Genomic DNA, 17,691 nt, shown 5'->3' on the forward strand with positions numbered 1-17,691 from the left:
CAGGGGCAGCTTCAAATGAAGGCTGCATTGGCAGCTTCCCGTGTTGGGAGTTCACAGAAATGGCTGCCTTCACGGCGAACCCCTTATCTGAGCACAGCGGCTGCAGCGAGGCATGGAGTTAGAGGTCAGGCTCTCTCTCCAGGCTCTCTCTCAACAGGAAGTGGCTGACAAGAGGGTGGGGTTTCCTAGGTCACTAATGGGGCTCCTGGGAAGAGCTGGGGACAGGTTGCAGGCACGTCCTCTGGGTGGAAGCTGTGCAAAAAACAATGGGCTGGATTCTCCGATTTTGAGTCTATGTCCGGAGGAAGTGTCTGGTCTTACGACCAAGGAGTCGGCGCTGCCCCCACACCGATGCTCCGCCCGGTGGAGGGGTTGCCAGCTGCGCCACGTAAAGCCCCATCTCTACGGCCGGAACGGCCGGAGAATTGTTGGGTCTGTGGCTGCGCTTGCGCAGGACGGCGACCTGCAGCGGGCGCGCCGTAAAACACGACACCGGCAGCACCCGGACCCAGCCTGCCGGATAGTGCCCCCCGTAACCCCACTTGCCAACCCCGAACCACCCCCCCCCTCCCTCTAGCCCCCGTCGAAGCCCCCACTGACCAGCGGAACGGCTCCCCACCACCCCTCCCCTCCCGACTCTGCCAGCGCCGGACACAGTCCGCAGCCGCCACGCGAGGCCCCCGGAAACTGTGACCGCACACGTCCCACGCCGCCGGGAAGTCGGCCCATCTGGGGCGGAGCATCCGGGAGAGGACCTCGGGTGACGCTCTGTGACGGTCCCAACGGCGTGTGGCGTACTCAGCAATGATGCCGTTTTTGAGGGGGGCGGAAGGTCCGAAAAACTGCGCCGTCCCGATTTCGGCATCCAAACGGATTCTCTGGCCAATCGCCGAATGTGATTTCGGCGTCGCCAATCGGAGAATCCCGTCCAACGACTTTGTAAGGTTTAAACATGACTTTTCAACCGGGATTTGTCTCAACATATGCCTTTTACATGAAGGAATTCAGTCCTTGCTGTGATATAGTTCACCAGGCATCAGACACACATTGATACTTCATTTGGATTCAGATGGGCCATCGCCAGGCTGGTCAAGCTAACCCAGGACTGCAGAGGCCCAGGCAAACTCACCACGGCCGCAGGATTAATCCTGGAGCCTTTTCCTGGTCAGACTGAGTTGGCCACTCATCGGATTAATTGGCTTCTCCACTCCCCGGTGCACGCACCGTGACAACAGTTAGTTCAAAGAAAGCACTGAAACCAATATACGTCAAATTGTAAAACGGAAGATAGGGGCCAGAGAGTTCAAGGTCTTGGAGACCAACCAACGAAACACAAAGCAGCCACAGAGGCTGCAACCCTCACCTTCTTGTCCTGAGAGAAGATGTAGAGAGCCAGAGGCTTGTCCCGCTTGTTGATGAAGCCAATGGCCTCGTCGGCACTCGCGACCGTGACTATCGGCAGCAATGGCCCAAAGATCTCCTCCTGCATGATCTTGGAGTTGGGATCCACATCGGTCACGATTGTGGGAGCTGAGCAGATATTAACAAGAGGCTCGATTTAGCAATGGGAAAGGGCCATTGATCAACAGACAAACAACATCACGGACATTCGGACTGAAATGCTTCTCAGGCACATCTGTTCCCGGGCCTCCCACCAACTCCACCTAGGTACAGCCAGCGGTTCAGGAACACCCCTCACTTCTCTACAGAAGGGCCTGCCGCTCCACGTCAGAATACTCAGGGCTGGGACGGAGTTTCGGGAAACCACAGTTCCTGCTCCCAAATTCTTGACCGCAGTGCAAAGTTCATGGAGAAGCCACAAAGACAAGGACTGGTGTGGGGGTGGGGGTAAGATAATGTCCGGCCGCCAACCTTGACCTCATGAGCCATTGCACAGTATCCAGCCTCTCGTCTACCTCTCGCGCCCCCTACCCCCACCCATTGCTCATCCGCAGCCTAGCCCGCCCTCAACCTGCGCACCAGTCTGCACACCCACTCCCAGCCCAAGGGCTGGCCCTGCCTCTGCTCCTCTCCCCAGTCAGCTGTAAGGCACAAACACGGACTTGGTTTCAGAAGCTGTCAAAATCAGTGCAGGGAAAACTCACAAATCACCACTCACTTACCTCGCTGATGTAGCGAGGGAGAATGGAAGACCCGCAGAGAAGAACACTTTTCGGGGAGGCGACAAGGGATGTGGGCCCTTACGGTGCTGGGGGTAAGGGGATGGGGGGAGAGGCTCTCAAATGTGACCCAGAGAAAGTTACAAGGAGGAGAATGGGTCGGCTGTCCCGAGTGAGAGATTATTCGTATTAATAATAAAAATCGCTTGTCACAAGTAGGCTTCAATGAAGTTACTGTGAAAAGCCCCTAGTCGCCACATTCCGGCGCCTGTTCGGGGAGGCCGGTATGGGAATTGAACCTGCACTGCTGCCTTGTTCTGCATTACAAGCCAACTGTTTAGCCCGCTGTGCTAAACCAGCCTGGTGACAGTATAAGACTGCATTGTGCGTGTTCTTAACAAAATATTTGTTCTGTAAGCAAATATTATCCATCATTCCACCAGTACTTTGTCCCGAGTGGGTTCACTGTATCGATCCTGTGACTAAGCGGAACAATGTGGAAGTCACTGTGCAGTTGGGTTAACGGTTACACTTCACCTCCCACAGCCTATACAAGTACCTATGTAAAGATCCTCTTCGTTCATTTGGCCACCGTACGCCACGTTCGCTCCCTCCAGCAAGGACATCAGTCTCTTAAAATGCCACGTGTTGACGATACGTCCATAATCCGGGGATTTCTGGGGATCAGCGCCATAGAATTCCTGGAATAGACCGAGTCAGGAACGGTCAGACAGGGAACACTCCAATGGCCATCTTGATGCTACAACATAAGGGGGCAACGTCTAATTGAGAGGATCAATAATAAAAGGACTGAGACACGAAATGGAGCAAGGATGAAACTGTCGTGTTGTTATAAAACTCCGATGGGTTCACCGACGTGCTTCACGGAGGGAAACATGCCCGTCCTTCACCCAGTCTGGGATCCACGTCATTCCAGGCACGAGCCAACGTGGTTGACTTTTAACTGCCCTTCGATATGGCCGAGTGGACCAATCCGTGGCAAGAAAATCATTACCAACGGCTCAGGAATGAAGCCCAACATCATTTTCTCGAAGGCACGTCTGGGTGCTCAATAGGTGCCAGCCTTACCAGTGATGCCCACACCCAGGGACTGAATTAAACAAAACCAATAACGTTCCTCAAGGTGTCGCCCCCCCCCATTCAAACAATCTCATTTCCATTCCGATTCCTGGAGGGTGCGTGACAGGTGGCCATTTCTTTTATTCACTCGTGGGATGTGGGTCTCATTGTCTATGCCAGCATTCATTGCCCTAATTGCCCTCGAGAAGGCGGTAGTGAGCTGGCTAGCTGAACCGCTGTATTCTCTGTGACTGCAACACCAGACTGTCGACAGATACTTTAAACATTTGGCCCAGATTATTCGGATTTTCTTATTTCAGGTGCCAACTGCCACAAGAACGCAAGAAATAGGAGCCAGCACAGGTCATTCAGCCCATCGAGCCTGGTCCACATTCCAGAAGATCGAAGGCTAATCGGATTGTGGCCCCAACGCCATTTTCCTGCCTGGGGTTGCTTAACTGCTTCTTGTGAGGCGAGTCCAGGACCCGGGGGGGCACGGTTTTTAAATTATGAGTTGCCGTTATAGGATAGAGAGCAGGTTCAGTTAAATCAATCTGGAGCAAGAAGTTAGCATCTTGAATCGTGTCCTTGGAATCGCCAGATTGTTGTAAAACCCTTCTGGTTCATTGATGTCCTTTAGGGAAGGAAATCTGCCTGCCTTACCCTGGTCTGGCCTACGCGTGACTCCAGGTCCACAGCACATGTGGCTGACTCTTAACTGCCCCCTGATACGGCTTTGCAGCCACTCAGTTGTATTCAAGATGGCCGCTTAACTATTTACCACCGTTTCTCCAAATATCACTGATAGATTCTGCTTTTTAACTCACGACGATGGTTGAGCTGATCTTCTTCACCAGTTCATCTTGGATACTTTTATCACAGAGGATGTAATCTGGAGCGATGCAGGTCTGACCACTGTTAGTGTACCGTCCCCACGCGATACGTCTACAAAGAATAAACAAATTATTCGCAAAAAGGAAAAAGGCTAATGCTTTCGTAATTCAAATTGAGCTTCTGGAGCTACAGAACTTCGCCACGTTCGTAGAGCGGGACCAAACACGCCAAACCCAGAAAAATCAGTGCTTACTGGAGCAGTGACGCACCTTCCAACCTCAATCAGAAACCAACCTGCAGGCTACGTCCAGGTCGCAGTTGTTGTCAACATAACACGGACTTTTCCCACCAAGCTCCAGGGTCACGGGGGTCAGGTTTTTGGCCGCGGCCTCCATTACAATCTTGCCGACATTGGTACCACCAGTATACAGGATGTGATCAAAGGGATTCTTCAACACCTCGGTCGCCACTGTTGGCCCTCCGTTAATTATGGGGTAAAGGTCCTTGAGGAAGGATTGAAAAACAAAAGCAAGCTTGACGCTCCACAGACCACAGTTATACTGTCACCCTCAATATGAAGGAGGGTTCCAAGGCAACCTAGCCCAAGTCTATTGTGCTATTCAGTTAGATCATGACTGACCTTGTACCTCAAGGTCCATATTCCCCGATACATTGCCAGTATGATGTGTGTGCCAGTCTACACCCAAATCAATTGTCTGTTTATAACCCTTTTCAAATACTTGAGGGGGGGCTGTACTTTGCGTTTAGATTTCCAGGATCGCTCAAATGTTGCTTACGCTGAGGTTCAAAGTGGAGTCAAAATGGTCGCTCACACTGAGGTACAAAGTGGAGTCAAAATGGTCGCTCAAACTGAGGTTCAAAGTGGAGTCAAAATGGTCGCTCACACTGAGGTTCAAAGTGGAGTCAAAATGGTCGCTCACACTGAGGTACAAAGTGGAGTCAAAATGGTCACTGCAACATCCCCCCCCCCCCCCCCCCCCCCTCCCCTTCAACATCCAAATCACACCTTGATGGGGACACCATTTTTCGCTCTACCCCAGTCGGCTCTTCCTTTCCACAAAACGTCAGCCGCACGGGGGAGTGATGTCAAACAGATTTGCCCAACCCGCTCCTGTCACCGTTACGCCCTCCCCGGCTCGGCCTGGCCCAGCCTGCACTCACCTTGTCCAAGTACTGAGGGAGGATTCGTTCCAGTAACTGGGCCGTATTCACACTCACTTCAGATGGCTTCAAGATTGCAGCATTTCCTAAGAACGGGATCGTAATGCAAAAAATAAAAATCACCGACAAGTTATGACAGAGAAAATAAAGCCCAGGAAAGAACATTCAACCCAATATGTCCAGGCCAGTGTTTGGGTTCCACGGGGACTTTCTCCTATCCAGGCCCATGAATATTTCCTCCTATTCTTTTCTCCCTCATGTAATTTTCTAGTCTGTCCTGAAACGAGTCCATTTATTCGACTCTGCTCCCCTTGCTAGTTAGTTGCACAATCTAACCACTCGCTGGTTAAAGAGATCACTCCCGAATTCTCTAGGCTTGGATTTAGTCGGTGGCTCTCACACTTTGGGAGGGGAGGCAGCGAGGATGGTGGCATATGGGTGATGGCACTGGACTGGTGCTCCGAGGGCATGGGTTCAAATCCCACCATGGCAGCTGGAAATTAAATTCACTTAATGAAGCTGGAATATAAAGGGAGCCTTAGTAACATTGACCATAAAACCATCATTGATTGCAGTAAAAACCCATCTGCTTCACCAATGTCTTTTAGGGAAGTAAATCCTCCACCCGTACCTGGCCTGACCTTTTTTTTTTAATAATCATTGTCACAAGTAGGCTGACATTAACACTGCAATGAAGTTACTGTGAAAATCCCCGAGTCGCCACACTCCGACGCCTGTTCGGTTATACAGATGTTCGGTGCACATCTCCAAAAATCTGTCCTGGTCCACCCACGTCGACGCTACCACCAAGAAAGCACAACAGCGCCTATACTTCCTCAGGAAACTAAGGAAATCCGGCATGTCCACATTAACCCTTACCAACTTTTACAGATGCACCATAGAAAGCATCCTATCAGGCTGCATCACAGCCTGGTATGGCAACTGCTCGGCCCAGGACCGCAAGAAACTTCAGAGAGTCGTGAACACAGCCCAGTCCATCACACGAACCTGCCTCCCATCCATTGACTCCATCTACCCCTCCCGCTGCCTGGGGAAAGCGGGCAGTATAATCAAAGATCCCTCCCACCCGGCTTACTCACTCTTCCAACTTCTTCCATCGGGCAGGAGATACAGAAGTCTGAGAACTCGCACGAAGAGACTCAAAAACAGCTTCTTCCCCGCTGTTACCAGACTCCTAAATGATCCTCTTATGGACTGATTTCATTAACACTACACCCTGTATGCTTCATCCGATGCCAGTGCTTATGTCGTTACATTGTATATGTTGTGTTGCCCTATTATGTATTTTCTTTTCTTCCCTTTTCTTCTCATGTACTTAATGATCTGTTGAGCTGCTCGCAGAAAAATACTTTTCACTGTACCTCGGTACACGTGACAATAAACAAATCCAATCCAATCCAATCCAAAGGGAGAATTCAGAATGTCCAATTCTCCTAACAAGCACGACTTTCAGAACTTGTGGGAGGAAACCGGAGCACCCGGAGGGAACCCACGCAGACACGGGGAGGACATGCAGACTCCGCACAGACAGTGACCCAAGCCGGGAATCGGACCTGGGACCCTGGGGCTGTGAAGCCATAGTGCTAACCACCATGCTAAGCGTGATCACAGATCCACAGCGATGAGGTTGACTCTTAACTGCCCCTCGGAAATGGCCCAGCAAGCCACTCAATCCAGGGGCAACTAGGCTTGGCCAACAAATGCTGGCCTTGCCAGAGATGGCCACGTCCCAGGAAAGAAGAAAAGGCTCATGTGCCCGAGTTCAGATTGGCAGTCAGATTAGGGCCGGAGCAGACTCTGCTGCAAGGCACAATACCCTGCCACCTCCCCCCCCTCCCCCCGCCTCCCCCAGACCCTCCATGAGCAAACGGTCAGTTGATACCCACCAGGCCAGATATTAACCCAACCAGAACTGGAAAAAAAAGAAATGCCAAGTAAAACCTGTTGTCTGATTGGAACCAGTTCCTGCTGGGCAGGTTGTGTCAAAATCAGGCCTACTACCTCAAGAGCACCAACGAAGCCTTACCTCCAGAGGAGGAGAGGGGGGGGGGGAGAGAAGAGAGAGAGAGAGAAAGAGGAGCAAAGAAAGAAAACTGGGGAAAGCTCAGGAGTTGGCAAGCGATTGAAAAGCAAAACAAATCACAGCACAGAAAATAAATCACTGGTTATCAATTGAAACCTTTCCCGGAGAGATTGGGAAATAATCAGGCGAACGTTTACCTGCTGCTATTGCCCCAACTAAAGGCTGGACCACTGTAGCCAATGGATAGTTCCAGGCCCCGATGATCAGGACCACTCCGAGAGGCTCACGGTGGATATAAACAGTGTCCATTAACGTCATCATGCTCTTCGGCACGTGCTCGGGCGCGGCCCACTCAGGCAGCTTGTTTATAGCCAGGGAGATCTCACTTAGAATGCCGGACATTTCATAGATCTCCACGGCAAATGGATTCTGCAAATTCAAATGAAGAAAGTCACTTTCAAGCATATTTCCCCCCTCCCCGCGCAACCCCCCCCCCCCCTCACTTCAAACCGCTAACCACATCCACCCACAGCCTGTCTCACTCACTCTTCAGCCCAGTCCTCGCTGACCTAAACCCACTCCCCATTCCCCAAAAGCCTCACATTTGAAGTTCAAGTTGTAACGCCTTTGTGAATTCACCCCTCTCTTTCTCTCCAATTGAAAGTATACAAGATCCTGAATAGTCTTCACAAGGTGGGCATGGGAAGAGTCGAGTGCAGGACCCGGGGAACACAGTTTTAAAATGTTGAGTTCCCGTTATAGGATAGAGCTCAGGGGCGAAATTCTCCAGTATCGGCGCGATGTCCGCCGACCGGCGCCAAAAACGGCGCAAATCAGTCTGGCATCGCGCCGCCCCAAAGGTGCGGAATCCTCCGCATCTTGGGGGGCTGAGCCCTAACCTTGAGGGGCTAGGCCCGCGCCGGACTGATTTCCCCCCCCCCGCCAGCTGGCGGAAAAGGCCTTTGGTGCCCCGCCAGCTGGCACGGAAATGACATCTCCAGGCGGCGCATGCGCGGGAGCGTTAGCGGCCGCTCACGGCATCCCCGCGCATGCGCAGTGGAGGGAGTCTCTTCCGCCTCCGCCATGGGGGAGACCGTGGCGAAGGCGGAAGGAAAAGAGTGCCCCCACGGCACAGGCCCGCCCGCGGATCGGTGGGCCCCGATCACGGGCCAGGCCACCGTGGGGGCACCCCCCGGGGCCAGATCGCCCCGCGCCCCCCCACCCCCCCCCCCCCCCCAGGACCCCGGAGCCCGCCCGCGCCGCCTTGTCCCGCCGGTAAGAGAGGTGGTTTAATCCACGCCGGCGGGACAGGCATTCCAGCAGCGGGACTTCGGCCCATTCGGGCCGGAGAATCGCGGGGGGGGCCGCCGCCCCCGCCGAATCTCCGGTGCCGGAGAATTCGGCAACCGGCAGGGGCGGGATTCACGCCAGTCCCCGGCGATTCTCCGACATGACTCCAGTTCCACAGCAACGTGGCTGACTCTTAACTGCCCTCTGAATCGGTCTTACAGCCACTCAGCTGTATTCCAGCTGGCCGCTTATCGCCAGCCTCTCAAGAGTACTTGGTAACGGGCAATGAATGCTAACGTTGTCAACAACGCTCAAATCCCATTAAATAACAAAAAAGGGCATTTGGTCTCCTGCTTTGTTTGTTCAGCATTTGTTTTGTTTTCTCACTGCCCCTCTGTCCTGAGCATGTTTGTTTCTCGATATTGATATTGTTGTACCATGGCGCAGTTCGACACCGGGCAATAATTCACAGGGTCGTCAATGCTATTTATTCAGAGGGACTCAAAGCCCCCAAAGTCGGAGACCTGGCTATCGGACATGGCCGGCTTTCTCTGTCTGGAGAAAATCAAGTTCGCCTTGAGAGGGTCGCTGTTAGGGTTCGCCCAGAGGTGGCAACCGTTCGTCGACTTCTTTGCGGAAAATTAATCATCAGCGGGTGGGGAGGGGGGGGGGGGGGGTGTTAGGTAAGCGTAGATTAGGGGGTTAATTAATGGTGGGTGGTATTTGGTTAATAAATGGAGGTGGTATTTGCACTTTGTTTATAGTCTCACGTACATTGTTTATATTGTTATGGTTTTAATGCCAAAAAATACCTCAATAAAATGTTCATTAAAAAAAAAAAATGCCATTTATTCAGGAAGCACACTTCGCTTGTTGGAAAGGGCATCTCAGGGTTACCTCCACTCCTCGGGGTGGCACACCCAAAATTGGCGCGATTCGAACGTGGACCTCCTGGGTGGAGGATCAAACACTAAATTAGCCTACACCATCTTAGGCTGTTGCATAAGATTGGTGAAAAACCGACAAGGCTAAATATCGCAACGAGCGGTGTACATTGAAGGATGCGCATGGATACTACAGGAAGCCCAGGCAGATTGGGCTACCTTTCAATAGGGGTGAAATCTATCATACCATCCATATCATGAGTTGAGCGAGCCGATAAAACCCTCCTGCTTAACATGACTAACCAACTGACTGCCTGGTATGAAGAGAGTTATTCCCATGGAAAGAGCATTGCATCGGACTGTTAATCATCCCCATCAATCTTCCCATGGCCCACAATGCCATCGAGGCAGAGCGAATGGCAGGGCGTGAAGGTGCATTGGCGAAAACAACCCAGGCAGGGCCAGAATTGAGAACACGAGAAGAAACTGAACACAATTCAGGGGCGGATGAACACTTTGTCAACTGATCATGGCGCCGCAGGTGCAAACTGAGAAGGGGTCTGTGCAACCTGGTTAAAATGTGGGCAGCACGGTAGCACAGTGGTTAGCACAATTGCTTCACAGCTCCAGGGTCCAAGGTTCGATTCCCGGCTTGGGTCACTGTCTGTGTGGAGTCTGCACGTTCTCCCCGTGTGTGCGTGGGTTTCCTCCGGGTGCTCCGGTTTCCTCCCACAGTCCAAAGATGTGCAGGTTAGGTGGATTGGTCATGCTAAATTGCCCTTAGTGTCCAAAATTGCCCTTAGTGTTGGGTTATGGGGATAGGGTGGAGGTGTGGGCTTGGGTGGGGTGCTCTTTCAAAGAGCCGGTGCAGACTCGATGAGCCGAATGGCCTCCTTCTGCACTGTAAATTCTATGACTAAAATGCTGAACACGAACTGTCTCGAACCTTGTGCAAGTCCTTTTTGAGCGCCACTAAGAACTCTTCCTTTTTCTCAGTGATCATCCTCTCGAGCGCCTTCAGCTGCTGAATGCGGAATTCCACAGAGCGAGTTTTCCCCTGGTTGTAGGCGGCTCTCGCACCGGACACAACAGCCCTGATCTGTTCCATGATGTGTCAACCTGCCAAGGAACACAAAACAATGACTAAGTTTCACCAAGCACCAACAGTGCCAAGATGTACAATAAATAAATAGGGGCCATGCTGTGTATTTGAAAGTTGTGTTTGGCCATCTCCACAGAGTTGTTATTTTGGTGATTCAGGAAGAGGCCGAACGATAGGAATGGGTTAGTAGGTACTTGTCATGTGAGAGTACCTTTAAGAAATGGGCGTTTATGAATGGGTGTATATATAAATATCTGTAGTGAGAGTACCTTTAAGAAATGGGTGTTTACTACTGCAGTGATGTCAGAGTGTGGGTGGAGCTGCGCTGTCTGTCAGCTTTTTACTTTCGTTTTAGGCTGTTTGCTGCAGGGTGTGTTTTAGTTTCATTTTCAGTGTTGGAGCTGAAGCCAGACAGAGCAGGTGTACTGTTGATCTCTCTGCCATGAAAAGACTATCTCTTGATCATTTGGTGAATTCAGAATTATAAATGTTCTCAGTAGTGAATGTAAACCTAATGTGCTTCTGTTAAAAAGGTGTTTCTTCTGTCTTCAGGATGTTGTTTGGGAAGTTATTAAGGATTACTTAGTGTTGTATTCTTTGGGGGTTGTATTTTAATTAATGGTTGCTAAGATGTTCACTGTATGTTTTAAAAAGGTTAACTTGAGTTCATAGAATAAACATTGTTTTTCTTTAAAAAATACTTTTCCATTTCTGCTGTACCACACCTGTAGAGTGGGCCGTGTGCTCCCCATACCACAATCTATTAAAAGTTGTGGGTCAGGTGAACTCCATGATACACTTTGGGGTTCTCTCAACCCTGGCCCATAACATACTGCTGAATCATGTTGTAATAAGCGGAGAGCCAAATTTGGGAGGGTCCTGTCACTCAAACATGAAATGTACAACAGATCAGTCAGTGTCTGTAACTGACAAGAGGTTAACATTTAGTTCCAGCCCTTTACCTTCACCGGAAGGCACTGAGCTCAATATAATTCCGAGCTCTTCCTCCATCACTGCCTTCACCCCTTGTACTTGTTTCTTCACCAAGAAAGCTCCTCCTCACACTCAACTATGTAAAGCTGACTCCCATCTCCCGTCTGATCGCTCCTCCTAGACCCCACCGCATCATCCCTGGCTTGTTCTGCATCATTTTGTGGAGAGCTGCCACAATCACATCAGCAATCAGCACCCCACTCCCCCTTCTTATTCTGAACATGAATCTCTCCATTCCCTCCCTGCCGCTTCCCAACGTCCAACGTCTCTTGCCTGTTCAGCCGTTCTGTACCGATTAGGTACAGTAATAGCTCCTCGCAAATGCAACAACTCAGGGTTCAAAGGTGAAGCTCAGCAAAACCAACTCAGCAAGTTTCAGTTGATGCAATTTTCAAAAGATTATCGGAACACAAGAGATAACAGACAAATCTGCCTTCCTCCCCCAGTTGTGTAAACTCAGTTTCTTCCTCGCACATCACCACTTCTTAACTTCCAGATTATCAATAGAATAGAATCGCAGAATCCCTACAGTGCAGCAGGAGGCCATTCAGCCCATCGAGTCTGCACCGACCCTTCGAAAGGATATGTTACCAAGGCCCACTCCCCCTGCCCTATCCCCTAACCCCACCTTCACCTTTGGACACTAAAGGGGCAATTTTGGCAGGGACAATCCACCTAACCTGCACATCTTTGGACTGTGGGAGGAAACTCCGGAGCACCCGGAGGAAACCCACGCAGACACGGGGAGAACATGCAGATTCCATACAGTCACTCAAGGCAGGAATCGGACTACGTTCTCTGGCGCTGTGAGCCATCAATGCTAACCACTGTGCCACCGTGCTGCCCAATATGTCTGGCTCCATTTTACAAATACGTTGCTTCCCCCTTCTGGTCTATAAAAGCTCAGGAGACCAGAGAAGGTGAATCAGTTCATTTACAGCCTAACGAAAAGGCCATAACTCTGCACACAGCACATTTGTTCCCACCCAGGACTGCCGCTCATGCAGGACCCAGTCCGGGCCGCCTTTTAAGGGTTGATTCTATGTGACCCAGCTGACAGGCCTCCGCTCATTAGTGGGGAAACTCTTATTCCACGCGCCCCACGGGCCGATCAATCAGGTCGTCCCCGCAGATCTCATGAGGGTTGCAACTCTTCACCCCGAAGTCCGAACGCCCCTGGGTCGCTGGATTGTCTCTTCCTGGTCCCAAATCCACCTCCCTACCGGTTCCCCATATCCCTTTAACCCGTTTCTTTATCAGAAATATATCTATCTCCTTCTTGAAAACATTTAGTGGCTCAGACTCCACAGCACTATGGGGCAGCGAGTTCCACAAATTCACCACCCTCTGCGAGAAGTAGTTCCTCCTCATCTCAGTTCTAAATCTACTGCCTCTCAAACTATATCTGTGACCTCTCCTTCTAGATTGCTCGACAAGGGGGGGGGGAGATTTGGTCTACATTTACTTTATCAATCCCTTTTATACACCTCGATCAGATCCCCTCTCATCCTTCTAAACCCCAGCGAGTATAAGCCCAGACTGTTTAATCTCTCCTCGTACGTCAACCCCTTCATCCCCGGAATCAATCTGGTGACCCTCCTCTGAACTGCCTCCAATGCCACCACATCCTTCCTCAAATAAGGAGACCAAAACTGGACACAATACTCCAGATGTGGTCTCACCAACACCCTACACAATTGCAACAACGCTTCTCTACTTTTATACTCCAGTCCTTTTGCAATAAACGCTAAAATTCCACTTGCCTTTTTAATTATCTGCTATACCTGCATACTGACTTTGAGATTCATGAACCAATACACCCAAATCCCCATGCCCAGGTGCATTTTGAATCTGTTTTGCATTTAGATGATAATTTGCCTTCCTATTTTAACACCCAAAATGGATAGCCACACATTTATCCACATTAACCTCCATCTGCCAAACTTTGGCCCAATCTCCTAGCTTATCTATATCCACCTGTAAACTCTTTATCGCCTCTTCACTGCCTGCTTTCCCATCTAGTTTAGTATTATCCGCAAATTTTGCTATGTTACCTTCTGTCCCTGCTTGCAGATCGTTTATATAGATTGTAAACAGTTGAGCTCCAAGGACTGCCCCTTACAGCACCCTGTTAGTCAGTCAGCCAGGAGGACCCATTTATCCTAACCCTCTTCTTCTTGTCAGTCAGCCAATCCTCAATCCCATCTAGAACTCTGCCCCCAATCCCTTGCGATCGCATCTTCTGGACCAGTCTTTTATAATTCTTAACTCCACTTTCTGCCTCATCCCCATAACCATTGACACCCTTCCTGACTAAAAAAATCTGTCCATCTCAGCCTTGAACATACGACACAGTAGCACAGTGGTTAGCACGGCTGCTTCACAGCTCCAGGGACCCAGGTTCAATTACAGCTCGGGTGACTGTGCGGAGTCAGCAAGTTCTCCCCATGTCTGCGTGGGTTTCGTCCCTCAGTCTAAAGATGTACAGGTTAGGTGGATTGGCTATGCTAAATTGCCCCTTAGTGTCCAAAAGGTTAGGTCGAGTTACTGGGTTTACACAGATAGGGTGGAGGCGTGGGCTTAAGTAGGGTGCTCTTTCCAAGGGCCGGTGCAGATTTGATGGGCCAAATTGACCTCCTTTTGCACTGTAGGGATGTTTAATGACTCAGTCTCTACAGCTCTCTGCGGTAAAGACTTCCACAGATTCACTGCCCTCAGAGAATAAACGCTTCCTCATCCCGGTCTTAAATGGGTGACCCCTTACTTATGTCCTCAGGGCCCAGACTCTCCCACAAGGGGAAACATCCTCTCAGCATCGACCCTGTCAAACCCCCTGAGAATCCTACATGTCTCAATTCGGTCACCTCTCATTCTTCTAAACTCCAAAGAGCTCAGGCCCAACCTACTCAACCTCACCTCATAAGAAAGTCCCTCCATACCCGGGATCAACCGAGTGAACCTTCTCTGGACTGCCTCCATTGCCAGGATAACTTTCATTGGATAAGGGGGCCAAAACTGTTCACAGTATTCCAGGTGAGGTCTAACTAGTGCCTCGTATCATTTTAGAAGTACTTTCCTATTTTTATACTCCATTCCCTTTGAAATAAAGGCCAACATTCCATTTGCCTTGCCAATTACCTGCTGAGATTGCCTGCTAGCTTCTTGTGATTTATGCACGAGGACCCCCCCAATCCCTCTGTGCTGCAGCTTTCTGCAGTCTCTCTACATTTGAATAATATTCTGCTCCTTTATTCTTCCTGCCAAAGTGCACAACTTCACATTTCCCTACATTATATTCCATCTGTCAAGTTTTTGCCCACTCACCCAATTTGTCCAAATCCCTCTGTGGGCTCTTTCATAGAATTTACAGTGCAGAAGGAGGCCATTCGGCCCATCGAGTCTGCACCCGCCCTGAGAAAGAACACCCTACCCAAGCCCACACCTCCACCCTCTCCCCGTAACCCAACCTTTTTGGACGCGGAGGGCAATTTAGCACCGGCCAATCCGCCTAACCTGCACATCTTTGGACTGCGGGAGGGAACCGGAGCACCCGGAGGAAAACCCACGCAGACACGGGGGGGGGGGGGGGGGAGGACGTGCAGGCTCCGCACAGACAGTGACCCGAGCTGGCGATCGAACCTGGGACCCTCAGGACAACCTGGCCCATGCAAAATGATACAACAGTCTACATACAGCCCTGCCCGGGGCGGGGGGGGGGGAGATCTGTTGAAGACAGGGAAACACCCTGGGCTGGATTATGGTGGCATTTACGTGAGTTTGGGTTGAGTTAGATGGGGTCGGATGAATTGGGTGATGTGGGTTGCAGTGGGTGGAGTTTGACTGGATCAGGTAGACCCCGGCGAGGAGCACAAACCAACACCTTTCCCAGGGCAGTTTGTGAAATGACACTTACACTTTTCCCAGCGCTTGGGGGAAGAAGGGAAGAGGAAAGAGGTGACTGTCCTGAGGAGGAACAGAGGAGCTGGATCAGTGAGAGCTGGATCAGTGAGAGAGAGAGAGAACGCCGGCACTGCGCTCCAGCCCACGCCGCTGCTCCGCCACTCCACTGCTTGCCTTTTCGCCTCTTTCGTTTTTGCTGCCGACGGGGAAATTGCAGAACAGCGGCAGCCGGAATGGGACAAACCAATAATCAAAGTCGAAATGCGATCACGTTCACACGCGCTCTTCCTCTTTCCCCTGCGGCTCTTTGCGAGCGCCGCTGGCGCACCCCGGGGCTGCCTGCGCGCAGGTCAACGTTAAATCGCGGCGGTTGCAAGGGAAATGGTTCCGTCCACTTGTCCCGGTGCCGCACATTTCTGGGCTGCAGCTTTTCTGTGTTGCGGATTCAGGATAGGGGGAACCTCCGCTCTTTCCCTGCTCTGTGTGACTTCCCACTGCTGCATGGTGACAGCTCTGACTCCCTCCCGGGGCCGGATTCTCCCATTCTGAGGCTGTGTCCGGAGCATGGGCGTCATTCTCCGACCCCCCGCCGGGTCGGAGAATGGCCGTTGGCCGCCGTGAATCCCGCCCCCGCCGGTTGCCGAAGTCTCCGAAGGGAGAAAAGTTGGCGGGGCGTTAATCGCGCCGCTGCCGCGGAGAATGGCACGGGTCTGCGCAAGGCAGCCGATTTTCGGCCTGCCGATATTCTCCCTTCCGGATGGGCCGAAGTCCCGTTGACGTGATGACCGTTCACGTCGACGTGAATCAAACCTCCTTTTCATCGGCGTGACCCGGTGCTCCAGGCTCACGCCGACCAGCGAGGAGGTGAGTGACGGCCTGGGGGGTTGGCTCTGGGCAGGAAATGGCGTGGCCGCAGACTGATTGCCTGAGGAGAGGTGTGTCTCGGCTTGTGTGTGTGCGGCGGGGGGGGGGGGGGGGGGCGGTGGTTAGAGTAGGCTGGGCTCCGGGGGAGTGCCGGGAGGGGGTCCGTGCCGGGGTGGAGGTTGGGGGGGGGTCCGTGCTGGGGAGGAGGTTGGGGGTTGGGGAGGGGGTCCGTGCCGGGGTGGAGGTTGGGGAGGGGGTCCGTGCCGGGGTGGAGGTTGGGGAGGGGGTCCGTGCCGGGGTGGAGGTTGGGGGGGGTTCCGTGCTGGGGTGGAGGTTGGGGGGGGTCCGTGCTGGGGTGGAGGTTGGGGGTTGGGGAGGGGGTCCGTGCCGGGGTGGAGGTTGGGGAGGGGGTCCGTGCCGGGGTGGAGGTTGGGGAGGGGGTCCGTGCCGGGGTGGAGGTTGGGGGTTGTGGAGGGGGTCCGTGCCGGGGTGGAGGTTGGGGGGGGGTCCGTGCTGGGGTGGAAGTTGGGGGTTGGGGAGGGGGTCCGTGCCGGGGTGGAGGTTAGGGGTTGGGGAGGGGGTCCGTGCCGGGGTGGAGGTTGGGGGGGGGGTCCGTGCTGGGGTGGAGGTTGGGGGGGGGTCCGTGCTGGGGTGGAGGTTGGGGGTTGGGGAGGGGGTCCGTGCCGGGGTGGAGGTTGGGGGGGGGTCTGTGCTGGGGTGGAGGTTGGGGGGGGGTCCGTGCTGGGGTGGAGGTTGGGGGTTGGGGAGGGGGTCCGTGCCGGGGTGGAGGTTGGGGAGGGGGTCCGTGCCGGGGTGGAGGTTGGGGAGGGGGTCCGTGCCGGGGTGGAGGTTGTGGAGGGGGTCCGTGCCGGGGTGGAGGTTGGGGGGGGTCCGTGCTGGGGTGGAGGTTGGGGGTTGGGGAGGCGGTCCGTGCCGGGGTGGAGGTTGGGGGTTGGGGAGGGGGTCCGTGCCGGGGTGGAGGTTGGGGGGGGGTCCGTGCTGGGGTGGAGGTTGGGGGGGGGTCCGTGCTGGGGTGGAGGTTGGGGGTTGGGGAGGGGGTCCGTGCCGGGGTGGAGTTTGGGGGGGGGTCCGTGCTGGGGTGGAGGTTGGGGGTTGGGGAGGGGGTCCGTGCCGGGGTGGAGGTTGGGGGGGGGGGTCCGTGCTGGGGTGGAGGTTGGGGGGGGTCCGTGCCGGGGTGGAGGTTGGGGGTTGGGGAGGGGGTCCGTGCCGGGGTGGAGGTTGGGGGGGTTCCGTGCTGGGGTGGGTGTTGGGGAGGGGGTCCGTGCCGGGGTGGAGGTTGGGGGGGGGGTCCATGCCGGGGTGGGTGATGGGAGGGCAAATGAGTTGGTCCACCTGGCCAGGTGCCAGCCTCCAACAGTTGGACCCATGCGGTCCATG

At 53.1% G+C, this 17,691-nt stretch overlaps 1 protein-coding gene across 1 annotated transcript in view; it reads right to left on the reverse strand.

The window, feature by feature from the left end:
* Positions 1-15,649, reverse strand: part of aldh3a2b (aldehyde dehydrogenase 3 family, member A2b) — a 22,508-nt gene extending 6,859 nt beyond the window's left edge. The window contains exons 1-8 of the mRNA XM_072469863.1: positions 15,443-15,649; positions 10,381-10,553; positions 7,458-7,689; positions 5,217-5,302; positions 4,329-4,537; positions 4,028-4,145; positions 2,680-2,821; positions 1,364-1,530 (exon numbers count right to left, since the gene is read on the reverse strand). Coding sequence (XP_072325964.1) covers positions 1,364-1,530; positions 2,680-2,821; positions 4,028-4,145; positions 4,329-4,537; positions 5,217-5,302; positions 7,458-7,689; positions 10,381-10,542 — 1,116 coding nt within the window. The 5' untranslated portion in view covers positions 10,543-10,553; positions 15,443-15,649. The remainder of the gene's footprint in view (positions 1-1,363; positions 1,531-2,679; positions 2,822-4,027; positions 4,146-4,328; positions 4,538-5,216; positions 5,303-7,457; positions 7,690-10,380; positions 10,554-15,442) is intronic.
* Positions 15,650-17,691: the final 2,042 nt, after the last annotated feature.

The sequence above is a fragment of the Scyliorhinus torazame genome, chromosome 12 (genome assembly GCF_047496885.1).
Source record: "Scyliorhinus torazame isolate Kashiwa2021f chromosome 12, sScyTor2.1, whole genome shotgun sequence".
Lineage (NCBI taxonomy): Eukaryota > Metazoa > Chordata > Chondrichthyes > Carcharhiniformes > Scyliorhinidae > Scyliorhinus > Scyliorhinus torazame.